At 43.9% G+C, this 18318-nt stretch overlaps 1 protein-coding gene across 2 annotated transcripts in view; it reads right to left on the reverse strand.

The window, feature by feature from the left end:
* Nucleotides 1-14264: 14264 nt before the first annotated feature.
* Nucleotides 14265-18318, reverse strand: part of LOC127527364 (olfactory receptor 24-like) — a 263056-nt gene continuing 259002 nt past the window's right edge. For both annotated transcript variants that reach the window (XM_051925932.1, XM_051925933.1), the window contains one exon: nucleotides 14265-15226. In XM_051925932.1, the coding sequence (XP_051781892.1) occupies nucleotides 14284-15226 (943 nt within the window). In that variant the 3' untranslated portion in view covers nucleotides 14265-14283. The remainder of the gene's footprint in view (nucleotides 15227-18318) is intronic.

The following is an 18318-nucleotide window of genomic DNA, read 5'->3' on the forward strand; positions in this document are numbered from 1 at the left end:
TGCTGTTGTGATATTTCACTTTAGAATCTGAACAATGATAATGTTATATGTGCATGCAGTATTTAATGAGGTATATAAAATATATTCCTACTTTTTTCCTTCTGCAGTCCACCTAACACAACATAATAATTTATAAGAAAACTACTAAAGTTATTAGGTATACGCAACATGAACTCTCACTGGAAGGTGTGAAGTCCCGGAGTGTGATTTCTGTCTTGTCCCCTTTTATTTACGTCCTGTTCCCCTTTGAGGCTCCCTTGCACTTTTGAACGGAGGTCTCCTGTCACCTGCATAATGACACACAGGTACCCATCAGATGTATTATTTTTTGGTGTATTGAAGCCTGTAAAATTTGTAATTTCTAGATTAGAGTGGTAGCAGACAGAAGTGACCTGCCAGAATCGAATCGAGTTTAGACCTGAATGTTTTTATGTTATCATCATGTTTATGCATTGCAGTCGCCGTAAACTGTCCTGTTGTTGAAGGGGTGTTTAGTGTGCCCTCCAATGGACCTCCATTCCATCCTGAATGTGGTGTCTAATTATAAGGTGGATGATATACCATACACTCTATGTGTCATATACAGTATATATAATCAGTATATATTACACAGAGTGCTATGAAAAAGTCTTAGGTGCTTGAGAAAAATGCTGAATGCTTTCAGAAATAATGCTGTGAATAGTTTTCACTAATAAGTTTTATTAATTTATTAAAAACTTTTTAAGCTACATCGGTCCAAACAAATTTCTTTTATGTGTTTCCTTGTGAGGGTAGTGGTTTGGGAGACAACAGAGCTACATGAACAGATGACAGTTTGAAAACCCAATGTTTTTCTTCCTTCGGCTGCTTCCGTTAAGGATTGCCACAGCAGATCATCTCTTCCTGTCCTCGTCATCTTGTTCTGTTACACCCATCACCTTCATGTCCTCTCTCACCACATCCATAAACCTTCTCTTAGGCCTTCCTCTTCTCCTCTTGCCTGGCAGCTCTATCCTTAGTACCCTTCTCTCAGTATACTCGGCATTTCTCCTCTGCACATGTCCAAACCAACACAATCTCACCTCTCTGACTTTGTCTCCCAACCGTCCAACCTGAGCTAACCCTCTCATGTTGTCATTTCTAATCCTGCCCATCCTCGTCACACCCAATGCAAATCTTAGCATCAAGTTAGCATAGTTTGAAAACCCAATAAACATTTGTATTTGCTTAATACTGTCCAGAGGGGACCAACTGAATATACGAGACGCCTTTGATTGATCCATGGCCAGTCCTTTAGTGGATATTTCATAACCCAGAAACATGATTTTTATCTTGATGGAATTCACGTTTTTGTAATTGTACCTGTACCCTTTGGAGTACCTCATTTACATTACGTGTAGTCTGCGAGTTTCCATATCTTAAAAAAAACGAATGATCATTTATATACTGTACATAAGTACATATTTTCCCAAAATATCTCTGTCAGTGGTCAATGTCTAGGTGGCACACTCGCCATTAAACTGTCCACTTGACCCCCTAGTAGTTTGTAACTGCTTGAGGGGCAACAACCCATTTCACAGTGTCCAAAAGTGCAAAGTGCAAGTTTATTAAAAGAATATCCAATCAATAAACTGAAGTGCTCATTTATTGGCTTTTTGACCTCTGCGAAGGGTTCACAGGGTGGTGCCCCAAAAGTTTAATTTGTTCTTACTTTTGATACAGCGATGCCCCTTCCCCACCACATACTTCACAGCGGTCAAACTCTGGGGCATCTGGTAATCGTACTGAGGATAAACCATTGTGACTGACAAGAGACACAGACAAGATGGCACAAAAAAAAGGCAGTTCTTTATTAATCAACATTCAGGGGGAATTTTGAACCCATTTTTGCTAACAGAACTGCTTCAACTCAGTAAAGTTTGCAAACTGTGTGGTGTTCATGGCTCTCTTCAGATCATTCCGCTTCATCTCTATCTGAGATGTTTTCGTCTTCATCTTTCTGTTTTTGAAGCCATTCTGTTGTAGATTTCCTATGATATTTTGTGGTTATTGTCCTGCTGCTATCACCCAACTTCTACTGAGCTTCACCTGGAGGACAACCACTGTGACATTCTCCAGTAGGATACCTGGATACTCTTTTCAAATCATTTCTCGTTTTCTTAGATTTTGTTCCTTCCTAGAAGTGACAAATGATTAAGGCATGTATGATGACATATGTGTCAATTCAAAAAAGTAACCTGCTCAGTGTAGCAAGTACACACATACACACACACACACTCACACACACACACACACCACAGCATGTGCCTCTGTGTGTGTGGTAATGTGCCTAGCCAGGCATTAACAGGGAATGGAAAAAATAACTTTTCAAGTATCTGTATTTTCAAGGAAGGAGAACAGAAAAAGAAGAGAATGGCATTTACCATACATTCCTTATTCAGCGGAAGAAAAGGCAAGATAGCGCTTTCACTAACGTTTTAGCCCTATAGCGTGGCGGGTTCCTTTCAGTTCTGCTGAGTGGTTGCCATGCAGGCCTACATGACTTCACGTGTCTTTTGACTGAGTCGTAGTAGTGAGTGATTGGTGTAGCTTGGCCTTTAAAGTATATCAAGCATAGCGCCTTGTGCCTCATTATTGTCTAGATATAAATATCTCCTAGTAATATTATAGTTTTGTGGAGGTATTTATATGGAATGAGTTTGTGGTGCAATTTTTGTGTTTTTGTATACACACTGATTTTGTTTTGTAAACACTTTTCGGTGGATCTTACTCTTTGAAGGACTCTGTTTTTGTGTAGTATCCTCCTGTCTGAATTTTAATTGAGGAAGACTGCCAATTTTTGTGTAGATACATTTATTGTTCTTGTTTGTCTTTTTCATTTAGGGTCTTGCCATATTCACTGTTCATATTGTACATTTTCACTATTTTGGGACATTATACAATACAATACAATTTATTTTTGTATAGCCCAAAATCACACATGAAGTGCCACAATGGGCTTTAACAGGCCCTGTCTCTTCACAGCCCCCCAGCCTTGACTCTCTAAGAAGACAAGGAAAAACTCCCAAAAAAACCCTTGTAGGGAAAAAAATGGAAGAAACCTTGGGAAAGGCAGTTCAAAAAGAGACCCCTTTCCAGGTAAGATGGGCGTGCAGTGGGTGTCAAAGAGAAGGGGGTCAATACAATACAATACACAGAACAGAACAGAAGTAATCCTCAGTATAGTATACAAATAAAAATATTACAAGTGCGGAACAGAATTTAACAGTAGATGATATCACATACTGCGGTGGGTTGGTACCCTGCCCGGGATTGGTTCCTGCCTTGTGCCCTGTGTTGGCTGGGATTGGCTCCAGCAGACCCCCGTGACCCTGTGTTCGGATTCAGCGGGTTAGATAATGGTTGGATGGATGGATGATATCACATAATATGATTTGGATTTATTTAGAGTCCTGGAGACCTCATCCATCAAGCTGCCTCCCCCATTTGGCCATTCCACAGCTGAAACAGTGCTGGGCCAGCCAATCCGATGAAAGGACCCCTCTTTCCCACGATTCCTGCGATCCTCCATCAGGGATGACTTTACCTTAGGCAGGCAAAACAACTTGGCAGGTGGGCCATGGCACCAAGTGCCACATTTGAGTACCGAGAAGAGAAACAGAATAGGTGAGAGTTAGTAACAAATTCTAACTATCATGTTACTTATGTTTTAGTGCTAATTACTAACAACAGAGATGCAGTCTGTACAGTTAATCAGCAGCTCTATTCAGGGTGTGCTAAACTGAAGTAGTGAGTCTTCTGAAGCTGAGACTGAAGGGGCATCTCTTATAGTAGCAGGCAGACCATTCCACAGTTTAGGGGCCCTGTAACTAAAAGCTCGACCTCCCACTGTTATTTACTTCTTTGTATTTTGTGTGTCATTTGTCGTATGGATTGAGTAAACACCTACATGGCACTATTTGATGTACATCTATAAATAAAAGCCCATTTTCCTTTTTGAAACATTTTTGTGTCTGTGCTTCCCTGTCTAATCTTTCTCATTTTTGATCCCAACTAGTCCCGAATTACAAGACACACAGAGTATTGCCTGGTGCCCTCTTTCCCACTATACGGGTTGTCCCAGTGTGTCAAATCAATAAAAATTGCTCAAGATTAACCAATGATTAGAGTGTCTGATTTATTTTTCATATAGGTCAATTTCTTAATGGCCTCCACTCCCTCGATAATGGCAAGATGTCCAGGCCCCAAATCATGGTTAACCCTGCACTGTACTTCATTGTTGGATGATATTTTCATGTTGTTATGCAGAGCCCTTTTCACGTCTTATGTTCTGCTGCATATTCTTCCCAAAAAACACAACCTTAGTTTCATCATTCCACAAAACATTTTCTTAATAGCATTGTGGAGTCTCAAGATGGTGTATGGAAAACCTCAGGTGGGCAGCAATAGTATTTTTGGAGTGTTCTGCCATGAACACCATGCCTGTTTAATGTTTTGCCTATGGTGGACTCATGAACAGAGATGTCAACCTGATTTCTTCAAGCCTTTAGCTGTTACTCTTGGGTTCATTTTTACCTCATTGTGCTTTGTGTGTTGAGCCTTTCGAGTCATCTTGGCTGGGCGCCCCCTTCAAGGGAGGGTAGCCAGAGTGCTAAATTATGTCCATTGAACATAAGGAATTTGACAGATGTGGCCATTCAGTCCATCAAACCCATTTGTTAAGCTAACAGCCAAGCTGTCCCAAAGTCTCATCCAGATTTTACCTAAAGGTTGTCTCACTGGGCAAACCCTTGACAAACTGGAAGCTGTTGTAGAAAAGAGGATGGAGGCAAAATTAGATGTTGCCATGAAAAAATTCTCTCCATCCCCTCCAGGAGGTGCTCTCTTGGAAGACTTTTAGCCACCGGCTTATTTCAACACGTTGTGCTAAGACGCTCCTCTGGGGGTCTTTTCTGCCCACTGCTATTAGACAATTCAATGATTTCAATGATTGATGAAGTTTATTTTGAAATATCATTTTGAAATATTTCCACAACATCTATCTATCTATCTATCTATCTATCTATCTATCTATCTATCTATCTATCTATCTATCTATCTATCTATCTATCTATCTATCTATCTATCTATCTATCTATCTATCTATCTATCTATCTATCTATCTATATCTATCTATCTATCTATCTATCTATCACAAAACACATAAGAGCAATACACATTAAAGAGAACAAAGCAAAGTCATGCTGTTTCTCTGCCCTTTCCTACACAAGTCATGTCTACCTTTCTGCCAAGGCTTCCCCAATGCTAACCTACAATGTCTCTCTTTATCTTCCAGTTACTTATACAACTCTGGCCTCTTCCTACCACCAGTGAGCTTTCATCCCATACTTAACACTTCAGACTCAAAGAGTCTTTTGCACTGAGGTCACTTTAGACATACATTTACAAGCGGCAAATCCTGCTCGATTTCCAAAGAAACTGCGCCGAAATATCCAGTGAGATGACAGAGACGCTCCGCAGCATTTGTTTACTTCGGAAGCAGAAACAAGGGAAACGCAGCGGTCTTAGCACAAGACTAAAAACTAACCTAACCAGACCTGCGATACCGTCTATTCTGCTTGCGAACGTCCGATCTCTGGACAACAAGCTGGATTATATAAAGCTGCAGCAGGCCAAGCAGTGGGAAATGAGAGACTGCTGCATCTTTATTTTCACTGAGACATGGCTTCAGGAAAACATTGCAGACTCGGCTATCCAGCAAGACAGACTGACCATCTTCCGAGTGGACAGAGACGCCTCTTTGTCCGGTAACACTCGCGGGGGCGGACTGTGTGTTTATGTTAACAGAGAGTGGTGTACGAACGCTGCCTCAGTTGCGCGACACTGTTCCCCGCTGATAGAGGTTTTATCAGTAAGGTGTCGGCCTTTCTACCTGCCGAGGGAATACAGTTGCATGCTGGTGGTTGCCGTCTACCTCCCGCCTAGTGCAAATGCTAACCAGGCGCTAGCGGAACTCTATGAGTTCATCGGCAAACTGCAAATGACGCACCCTGAGGCATTTTTCATTATTGCTGGAGACTTCAATCATGCCAACTTGAAGTCCATCCATCCATCCATCCATCCATTGTCTCCCGCTTATCCGAGGTCGGGTCGCGGGGGCAGCAGCTTGAGCAGAGATGCCCAGACTTCCCTCTCCCCGCCCACTTCTTCTAGCTCTTCCGGGAGAATCCCAAGGCGTTCCCAGGCCAGTCGAGAGACATAGTCCCTCCAGCGTGTCCTGGGTCTTCCCCGGGGCCTCCTCCCGGTTGGACGTGCCTGGAACACCTCACCAGGGAGGCGTCCAGGAGGCATCCTGATCAGATGCCCGAGCCACCTCATCTGACTCCTCTCGATGCGGAGGAGCAGCGGCTCTACTCTGAGCCCCTCCCGGATGACTGAGCTTCTCACCCTATCTTTAAGGGAAAGCCCAGACACCCTGCGGAGGAAACTCATTTCAGCCGCTTGTATTCGCGATCTCGTTCTTTCGGTCACTACCCATAGCTCATGACCATAGGTGAGGGTAGGAACATAGATCGACTGGTAAATTGAGAGCTTCGCCTTGCGGCTCAGCTCCTTTTTCACCACGACAGACCGATGCAACGCCCGCATTACTGCGGATGCCGCACCGATCCGCCTGTCGATCTCACGCTCCATTCTTCCCTCACTCGTGAACAAGACCCCGAGATACTTGAACTCCTCCACTTGGGGCAGGATCTCGCTACCAACCCTGAGAGGGCACTCCACCCTTTTCCGGTTGAGGACCATGGTCTCGGATTTGGAGGTGCTGATTCTCATCCCAGCCGCTTCACACTCGGCTGCGAACCGATCCAGAGAGAGCTGAAGATCACGGCCTGATGAAGCAAACAGGACAACATCATCTGCAAAAAGCAGTGACCCAATCCTGAGCCCACCAAACCGGACCCCCTCAACACCCTGGCTGCGCCTAGAAATTCTGTCCATAAAAGTTATGAACAGAATCGGTGACAAAGGGCAGCCCTGGCGGAGTCCAACTCTCACTGGAAACGGGTTCGACTTACTGCCGGCAATGCGGACCAAGCTCTGGCACTGATCGTACAGGGACTGAACAGCCCTTATCAGGGGGGCCGGTACCCCATACTCCTGGAGTACCCCCCACAGGATTCCCCGAGGGACACGGTCGAATGCCTTTTCTAAGTCCACAAAACACATGTAGACTGGTTGGGCAAACTCCCATGCACCCTCCAGGACCCTGCTAAGGGTATAGAGCTGGTCCACTGTTCCGCGACCAGGACGAAAACCACACTGTTCCTCCTGAATCCGAGGCTCGACTATCCAACGGACCCTCCTCTCCAGGACCCCTGAATAGACTTTTCCAGGGAGGCTGAGGAGTGTGATCCCTCTGTAGTTGGAACACACCCTCCGATCCCCCTTCTTAAAGAGGGGGACCACCACCCCGGTCTGCCAATCCAGAGGCACTGTCCCTGATGTCCATGCGATGTTGCAGAGGCGTGTCAGCCAAGACAGTCCTACAACATCCAGAGCCTTGAGGAACTCCGGGCGTATCTCATCCACCCCCGGGGCCCTGCCACCAAGGAGTTTTTTGACCACCTCGGTGACCTCAGTCCCAGAGATGGGGGAGCCCACCTCTGAGTCCCCAGGCTCTGCTTCCTCATTGGAAGGCATGTTAATAGGATTGAGGAGGTCTTCAAAGTATTCCCCCCACCGACCCACAACGTCCCGAGTCAAGGTCAGCAGCGCACCATCCCCACCATATACAGTGTTGACACTGCACTGCTTCCCCTTCCTGAGACGCCGGATGGTGGACCAGAATCTCCTCGAAGCCGTCCGAAAGTCATTCTCCATGGCCTCCCCAAACTCCTCCCACGCCCGAGTTTTTGCCTCAGCAACCACCAAAGCCGCATTCCGCTTGGCCTGCCGGTACCTATCAGCTGCCTCCGGGGTCCCACAGGACAAAAGGGTCCCGTAGGACTCCTTCTTCAGCTTGACGGCATCCTTCACCGCCGGTGTCCACCAGCGGGTTCGGGGATTGCCGCCACGACAGGCACCGACCACCTTACGGCCACAGCTCCGGTCAGCTGCCTCAACAATAGAGGCACGGAACATGGCCCATTCGGACTCAATGTCCCCCACCTCCCTCGGGATGTGGTCGAAGTTCTGCCGGAGGTGGGAGTTGAAGCTACTTCTGACAGGGGGCTCTGCCAGACGTTCCCAGCAGACCCTCACAACACGTTTGGGCCTACCACGCCTGACCGGCATCCTCCCCCACCATCGAAGCCAACTCACCACCAGGTGGTGATCAGTTGACAGCTCCGCCCCTCTCTTCACCCGAGTGTCCAAGACATGTGGCCGCAAGTCCGACGACACGACCACAAAGTCGATCATCGAACTGAGGCCTAGGGTGTCCTGGTGCCAAGTGCACATATGAACACCCCTATGCTTGAACATGGTGTTCGTTATGGACAATCCGTGACGAGCACAGAAGTCCAATAACAAAACACCGCTCGGGTTCAGATCGGGGGGCCATTCCTCCCAATCACGCCCTTCCAGGTCTCACTGTCATTGCCCACGTGAGCATTGAAATCTCCCAGCTGAACGAGGGAGTCCCCAGAAGGTATGCCCTCTAGCACCCCCTCCAGGGACTCCAAAAAGGGTGGGTACTCTGAACTGCTGTTCGGTGCATACGCACAAACAACAGTTAGGACCCGTCCCCCCACCCGAAGGCGAAGGGAGGCTACCCTCTCGTCCACCGGGGTAAACCCCAATGTACAGGCTCCAAGTTGGGGGGCAATAAGTATACCCACACCTGCTCGGCGCCTCTCACCGGGGGCAACTCCAGAGTGGTAGAGAGTCCAGCCCCTCTCAAGGAGATTGGTTCCAGAGTCCAAGCTGTGCGTCGAGGTGAGTCTGACTATATCTAGCCGGAACCTCTCAACTTCGCGCACTAGCTCAGGCTCCTTCCCCTTCAGAGAGGTGACATTCCACGTCCCAAGAGCCAGTTTCTGTAGCCGAGGATCGGACCACCAAGGTCCCCGCCTTCGGCCACCACCCAACTCACACTGCACCCGACCTCCTTGGCCCCTCCCATAGGTGGTGAGCCCATGGGAAGGGGGACCCACGTTGCCTCTTCGGGCTGTGCCCGGCCGAGCCCCATGGGTGCAGGCCCGGCCACCAGGCGCTCGCCATCGAGCCCCACCTCCAGGCCTGGCTCCAGAGTGGGGCCCCGGTGACCCACGTCCGGGCAAGGGAAAACGCCGTCCAAAATGGTTTTTCTTCATAGGAGGTTTGTTTAACCGCTCTTTGTCTCATCCCTCACCTAGGACCAGTTTGCCTTGGGTGGCCCTACCAGGGGCATAAAGCCCCGGACAACAGAGCTCCTAGGATCATTGGGACACGCAAACCCCTCCACCACGATAAGTCATTTCTCCCAAAATTCTCCCAGAATGTGAACTTTGCTACTAGAGGGGGAAGCTGTCTGGACAATGTTTACACCAGCGCTCCTGACACCTACAAGGCCCTACCTCACTGCCACCTCAGCTGTACAGATCATATCAGCGTTTTTATGGTCCCTGCATAGAAATCCCTGCTGAAGCGCACTAAACCAGCCCACAAGAGCATCAGAGTGTGGCAGGTTGGTGCGGTTTCAGCTCTCCAAGACTGCTTCGAATTGACAGACTGGGACATTTTCAGAGAGGCTGCTATGGATGGTGACTCCATCAATCTGGAGGAGTACACAGACTCTGTGACTGGCTACATCTCCAGATGCATAGAGGATGTTATTATTGCCAAGATTGTTAGCACAAGAGCCAACCAAAAGCCCTGGATGACAAGAGAAGTGCACAAGCTGCTCAAGATCAGAAATGCAGCCTTCAGATCTGGAGACAAGGCCGTCCTCAGGATGACCAGAGCCAACCTGTCTCACGCTATAAGGAGAGCTAAGTGGGCATACACGCAGAGGATCAACAAACAATTCAGCAGCACCAGAGACACACGTCATATGTGGCAGGGCGTTCAGACAATTACAAACTACAAGCCCAACCCACACAGCAGCAATGGTGATGCCTTCTCTTCCAGATGAGCTGAAGAACTTCTTCACACGGTTTGAGACGCAGAAAAAAGAGCCTGCGAGAAAAGCAACACCTCCCTCCACTGACCAGGCACTCAGTCTCTCCATAACTGACGTGAGGAGGACTCTATCCAGAGTCAATCCACGCAAGGCTGCAGGACCTGATAACATACCTGGTCATGTGCTCAAAGAATGTGCCAGTCAACTGTCTGGTTGTGTCCTCACAGACATTTTCAACACATCTCTGAGCCAGTCGTCAGTCCCAGCATGCTTCAAGTCGACCACCATCATACCAGTGCCGAAGAAGTCATCAGTGACATGCCTGAATGACTACCGACCAGTTGCACTCACGCCAATCAAAATGAAGTGCTTCGAAAGGTTAGTCATGTCACACATAAAGACTAATCTCCCTGCCTCCCTTGACCCTCTCCAGTTTGCATACCGCTCGAACAAGTCAACTGAAGATGCCATATGCTCTGCCGTTCACCTCCCCCTGACACATCTTAATAAAAAAGACACATATGTCAGGATGCTATTCATAGTCTTTAGCTCTGTCTTCAACACAATCATCCCTCCAAAGCTGGTTGTAAAACTGAGCAGGTTGGGCCTGAACACCACCCTCTGCAATTGGATCCTGGACTTCTTGACAGAGAGGCCCCAGTCAGTTCAGATGGGCTGCAACACTTCCATCATCATCACACTGAGCACTGGAGCACTGCAGGGCTGCGTGTTTAGTCCACTGCTGTTCACCCTGCTGACTCACGACTGCACAGCCACGCACAACACCAACCACATCATCAAGTTTGCGGATGATACAACGGTGCTGGGACTGATAAGCAGGGATGATGAAACAGCATACAGAGATGAGGTGGAACGGATGTCTGCATGGTGGGAAGACAACAATCTATCTCTCAATGTCGACAAGACAAAAGATATAATCGTGGACTTCAGAAAATCACGTCCTGCCCACATCCTACTCAGCATCAACGGTTTAGATGTGGAGACTGTTAGGAGTACCAAGTTCCTCGGTGTGCACATAACTGAGGAACTTACGTGGACACATAACACCTCATCACTAATCAAGAAAGCCCAGCAGAGACTACACTTCCTGAGGCGACTGAAGCGAGCAAGTCTTCCCCCTTCCGTCCTCACTATGTTCTACAGAGGCACCATTGAGAGTGTTCTGACCAGCTGTATCACTGTCTGGTATGGCAACTGCAACATATCCGACCGCAAGCGCCTGCAAAGGATAGTGAAGACAGCAGAGAACATTATTGAGGTGCCTCTCCCTTCACTACAGGACATATTTTACAAACGCAGTGTCCGCAAGGCCTGCAGCATTGTGCAGGACCCCTTACACCCCTCACATGGACGTTTCACACTTTTGCCATCCAAGAGAAGATACTGCAGCATCAAAGCCAGATCTGCCAGGCTGCAGGAGAGTTTTTACCCCCAAGCTGTTAGACTGCCCCCTGGGACCTTCCACACGGCCTCAACCACCGCTAAAAACAGAACTTTTATACATGCGAGCCACTTTCCTATAAAGACGAGTGTACAGGTAGAAAAGAACTGAAAATCTTATACTGACCTTTAAGGATTTTGACACTCTTGTTATCCTTCTGCTGTGAAACATTCTGACCTGTCATTGTTTACACGTCATCATACACTGATAATTTCTGTATTATCTATATCTATTATTTATTATATTACATATCTTACATATTAATATCGCTGCTACTTCTTTGTCCTACGTTTGCACACTGTCTTGTCTTGTTTGTGTTTTTAATTTTAAATTTTAATTTAAAAATTTTTAATTCTATTTTTAATTTATTATTTGCATGTCATGTTGTTACACTGTGGACCCTGAGCTTCGCAATTTCGTCTATCTGTATACTTGTATATGATTGAGATGACAATAAAGTTCACTTTGACTTTGACTTTGACTTTAAAACCTCACCATGGCATTACATCCACCCAAGCCCTAAAACCAGTCTGAAACACTCTCAAGTAACTTTTGAGTGGTCCTGCATTCTTCAGACTTCTGATTCTCTCTACAGTAAGTATCATATTGTCTTTTTGGAAGAAGGTCAGGCACCCTGTCTAGCTAGTGTCCAAGGTATCTTCTCAGTTGCCCGCCTTTGATTCCACCTCTTCCTGCCTGTGTCCTCCTGTCTAATTTGCTTCAGTTTTCCAGCTGCCCACAACTTCACACTGTGTGAAATGTTGTAACTGCCAGTAAACAAAGCATTTAAAGACCAGTTTGAGCTACATGATTAGTGAAAATGGTACATTAAGAAATCTAAAGACTTTGCACTGCTTTATGGATGGTCAGGCAATCTTTGGTGGGGATTTAAATAGGAGTACTACAACTGCCAATTTGGTCTAGAGGTAGGAGAAAGTCATGGAAGGAGCTATTTGTTTATTTATTAATTTATTGATTGATTGAATGATTGGCTGTATTATTTGTCCCGTGAGTCTATCTCCTTGTTTTTTATGTTTCTGCTGCTGTGCACATCTGTTTTTCCCCATGGATTAATAATGTTTATCTAATCTAATACAGAAATCCCTCACTTATCGCGGGAGATAGGTTCCAAGGCCGACCGCGATAACTGAATTTCCGCGAAGTAGGGACACTATATTTATTTAATTATTTAACGTGTATTTGGACGTTTTTAAACCCTCCCTGTATTGTTTACAACCCACCATTTACTCTATTAAAAACAGGGACAACTGCTAAGCAATATGAAATCGGTAGATAAGTTTACACTTACTGTATAGCGAAGTACACGTAGCAGCTTGTAGGCGGTCATGACGTCGTCAACCTTGTTGCAAAGATTCCTAAAGCAGATTCCATCCAGACTACTGCCTTATCACGTCCACTTGCAACTCGTTTTGCACCCTGGTTAAAGGACACTGCGGCCGTAGATCTTATATGCTTTTCCTCCTTTTTAAATAAAAAGAATCGATGTCCTGCAGCGGTGTAGCTGTTCCCTTCCTTCAACATATCCAAAACTTTTACCTTTTCTGCAATCATTTGCATCTTCTGTTGGTGCTTGGACACGGCCCCTGAAGCATTAGCACGTTAATGATGAATGAGTGAGATGAGACTTCCTGGTTAATGCAACACTCCGTCGCTGAGCCAATCAGCAGCACACAGGAACTTAACTGCGTGCTCTGATTGGGTAGCTTCTCAGCCATCCGCCAATAGCATCTCTTGTATGAAATCAACTGGGCAAACCAACTGAGGAAGCAAGTAAACAGACCCATTGTCCGCAGAAACCCACGAAGCAGCGAAAAATCCGCGTTATGTATTTAGATATGCTTACATATAAAATCCACGAAGTCGTGAATCCGCGAAAAGTGAACCGCGAAGTAGCGAGGGATTACTGTAATAATAATTCTTTGCATTTTGTATATTATAGCGCTTTTCTCAGTACTCAAAGCACTCAGCAATTGCAGGTTAAGGGCCTTGCTCAAGGGCTCAACAGAGCAGAGTCCCTATTGGCATTTACGGGACTCAAACCGGCAACCTTCCAATTGCCAGTGCAGATCCCTACCCTCAGAGCCACCACTCCACTCTAATCTAAGATTTCTGCTTCAACTCCATGTCTCGGTGTCCAGGGATACACAGTTTGTCTAACTGTGGACTAATGAATATCTATACTCTGTGAAAGCTGTTTGTAACATCGTAGCTTAGATCTTCTGATATCTCCTTTTTTTGCATTGCATTCTTCATACCAGCAGATGCTTCTTGTGCAAACGGGAAAGGTCTGAATTTTGTTTTATTGGTCAAAGTATCTCTAAACAACACCTGCACTCTTATTTCATTTGTTAAACTCCAGATTTACAAATTACTGACTCTAATTAGCATTTGTTCAAATCATCAGACTGTGAATGTTTGAATGATTTATTCAATATGTACAAAAACAATACAATAACTTTAATGTTAGGCGTTAAACCAGACTATTTGTATTCATTAGTGTAACTTAGATGAAGATCAGACAATATTTTAAGACACATTTATACATAAATGATATTATTTCCAAACAGTTTACAAACTTTGTCTTGCCACTATAACTAACATGCAAGAATTAATCTCTTAAAATACACTAAGACAAATGTCATATGCATTCTCTTGACAGCATGTGCATCTCACTGATCATAAAGCATAAATCTGAAGTCTTCAGAAGGTGTGACATATTTTATGCCCTTTTAAAAAGTTTCTTGATGCTGCCTCTTATCTCCTTGTTTCTGAAGCTGTATATTAAGGGGTTGAACATCGGCGGCACAGTAATTGCTACAATTACCATAGCGTTACTCGCTTCGGTGGACAGCGTCACTCCTATTCCGTTTAACATAGTGGAGATTAAAATTGGAATATTGGACAGGGCCACCACCAGCAGATGGGTGGTCACCGTGTTCAGCGTCTTCTTTTTTCCATCAGTAGATGGGATCTTCAGAGCGGCGTAAGCAATCCTGGCGTAGGAAAGTAAAATGAATGCAAGTGGACAAAAACCAAACACAATAGAAGCGGCTGACAAAATGACAAAGTATTTAGGATTTTGATTACAAGCCACTGAAACCATTGCCAAATAATCACAAAAACAATAATTTAGAATATTTGTGTTACAAAAAGAAAGCTCAGTGATAAAAATTAAAAAAGTCAAAATAAAAGCAGCAGGAATAATATTTAATAATGTAGCAGCAACCCAGACAATTCTTTTTGTGACAAGTGTAGAATAGCGCAGTGGGTAGACAACCGCTACATAGCGGTCACACGCCATAAAAGCCAAGAGATAGGATTGTGCCCCCCCCAAATATAACACTATTAGCAGCTGAAGCAAGCAAGGTCCATATGGTACAGCCGCCCCGCCTGAAAGAATGGCGATTAGTTTGGGAATAATATTTGTGCTGGCAACCAGGTCAATGACTGCTAAAGTTGCAATGCCAACATACATGGGCTTCTGTAACTGAGGATTCATTGCTATGACCAGAACTACCAGGAAGTTTCCAATTAGCGTCACCAAGTAGACCATGATGAGGATAGCAATTGTGTAGCTTTTCTTCTCGGAGTCGACTGTACAATGAAGGACAAACTCTGAAACGGACACTGAGGTTTGGTTCATGCCTGGACTGTCACTTCTCCTAAAAGAAACCCACAGAGATAGAGGTTTGAGTTTATGGAGGTTATCAACAGAGACATTATCATCAGCCTTCAATAATCGTACATGGTACACTAGTAGTCAGTAGCTCAAAAAGGGAATTTCATGAAATTTGTGTCCCGTAGAGAAGACAAAGCACCCTTGTAGCTCCTCCCTGCACTCACAATAATTACTAAAGAGGATGAATCCAAACTTCTGTTTTCTGAACAAAACACATAAGGGGAATACACATTAAATAGAACAAAGCAAAATCATGCTGACTCTCCTACACAGGTCATGTCTGCCTTTCTGCCTGGTGCCAAGGCTTCCCCATTGCTAACCTACCATGTCTCTCTTTATCTTCCAGTTACTTATACAACTCTGGCCTCTTCCTACCACCAGTGAGCTTTCACCCCATACTTAACTCTTCAGACTCAGTCTCTGATCAGATCTTTTAAAATGCTTAAGACATATATTTTTGAGTGAATATAAAATAAGGTTTGCTTATGTTATTGTACAGAAAAACAAGAAACATTTAAATTACAGTATACTTTAATTACAAAATGTCTACATTCAATACATATTTGAATGATTGCATTACTGAAAGGGTGAAAAAAGGTGCTAACGGTGATTTTTTAGCATTTTTCTTCATATGACTAAATGGTTTCCTGTCTTTGAGTAAATGTTATAAAAAAATTAACAATTTTCCTTAGATAATGACATATAAAAACAGAAGAGTTTTGAATTAAAAGACAGTCCTCCTTTGAAGAGAGAAGGCCAGAATCTGTACCAGTGCTACAAAATTGTAACACCTATTTTAATGCAAAAAATGAAATTTAAGAAAGTGAAAAGTCTTTATATTGGGCCATTAAAGTCTTATTTTTCCTTTTATTGGCTTTTCAAGACATCTGTATTTAAGATTGTTTAGCTTATTTTAAGAAGTCTTGTCAAGTAAATTTGGCATCCCTTTGGCAGAAAAATTTTGATGAAAACATTTGTTTTGCAGAACCCTTTTATTTCCACTTGGTGTTTTATTTTATATGAGGTAATAGTTCAGATGAGATCTCCATCATAGAATTCTTACTTGGGTGCAGGTGGAATGATAAATTTCATTATTATACTTGCTTTATGTTTTCCATATAAAATATGATTAATAGACAAGCTTATGAACAAGCATATGGTGAAGGGGCCTGAGTTGCCTCGAAAGCTTGCATATTGTAATCTTTTTAGCTAGCCAATAAAAGGTGTCATTTTGCTTGACTTTTCACTACATTCATCCATTACATGTAGAACTAAACTTCAGTAAATCAGGAAGGATAGTCGCTTTGAAAACCCACACAAATCGCCCCAGAAACTCCATTCTTCCTAGTGCCATACAACTTTTCAATAAGAAATATCGGAGATAATGATGAAGGTTTTGCTATATATCCTGTAACCCTTTTTTTGGTGTAAATATGCATTATCTAACTGCCTTACCTTAACCTTTCTTGTTTCTATTTGTCTGTTTTATTTCATTCTGTCTTTTATTAGATGCAACTGAGAAGGCAAATTTCATGTATTCTTGTGTAAACATGACTAAATAAAGAAACTTTAAACCTTAAACATTCATAATGGCTAACACGGTACAACACCCTACTACTACAATCAAGCATATTGAAACCTTTTAGAACTGCTTAGACAACATAATAAATATTTGTTCATATTTCACAAATGTGTAATTGTACATCGTTTATCTTGCTGTTGCTCTAATATGCTATGCAACATAATCATCACTGTACTAATGGCTGACGTATAAAATGCCCAGCTCCTTATACTCAGATCTTCACATTCAGATGGAGAGAAAGTGTAAGGCATCCTCAACACTTTGAGAATCAAACCTCAGACATGCGCCTGTGAGACGGCAGGGATAACCACAGCACCGACATGGCACTGCCCGAAATTTCAGAAATTGTTCAAATCATAACAAAAAGCACTCTTTCATGTATTAATTTGCTCAAGTTAATTCAATTCATGTTGAGTAAAAATTAATCTCTGAGCAGGTTTTTAAAAAGAGACCAAGACAAGACATTAAAAGCACAACAGCAAAGTAATTAGCCATCAAACAAAAACTAGTACAAAAAAAAAGTACAAACAAAATGTAGTACACGTAATACAGTCGACCCTTGATATACGACCGGCCTGACATGCAAACAACTTGCTTTACAACCAAAATTTTTGTTTTGAATTACGACCAACATCTTGCGTTACGACCCGAATGCGGTAACGTGTATCCGCTTGTGCGATTGTAAACAAACAGCCGAGAGCGTTCGTAAGTGTCAGTCGGAGCCCAGATACATGTGTTTGTGGACGTGATTTCGGTCAGTGTAGTGCTTTATATAATTTATTTCGATAATTGCTAAGGAAGGAAGCGAAGGTAACGAAGGTAAAGAATGCAATTACAATCGAAACGAAGAAGGAAATTGTGTGGAAATATGAGAGTGGCGTTCATGTGACTGATCTCGCTAATATGTACAGCATGTTGAAATCCACCATCTCGACAATTTTACAAAGAAAACATTTATATAAGGAAACTCCTTCCAAACAATAACCACCTGCCATTTAATTCTCCTCCTCCTTCTTTCCTGCAAGCCAAAGATGTCAACTTAAATGGTGAGTACAGTATGAAATTGTTGTTTCTGGTAGGCTAGGCACTTTTTATAACTTTTTGGTTAGTACATTAGAAAAATTATTGGTGTTTTTGGTAAATTATGCACATTATACAACCCTTTTCTGTTATGAAAAGGTTAAGTAAGTGTTGCTGTGGGAGGTTCAGAACACATTAAGGGCATTTCCATTATTTCTTATGGGAAAAATAGTCTTGACTTACAACCAACTTGAGTTACAACCAGCCCTCGCAAACAAATTGAGTTCATAAGTAAAGGGTCCACTGTACATCATTAGATCATACCGAGTACATAGAACAATTAAATTAAGACCCAATGTGTTGTTAATTATTACATAAAAGATTCATAGCAGTTGGATTATTTTAACCCTATGCCTTTTCTCCTCAGACGCCTGAACCTGTGGCTTGACGGTGGCACCTGAATTATGAATTGA

This window comes from Erpetoichthys calabaricus, chromosome 4, assembly GCF_900747795.2.
Source record: "Erpetoichthys calabaricus chromosome 4, fErpCal1.3, whole genome shotgun sequence".
NCBI classification, from domain to species: domain Eukaryota; kingdom Metazoa; phylum Chordata; class Cladistia; order Polypteriformes; family Polypteridae; genus Erpetoichthys; species Erpetoichthys calabaricus.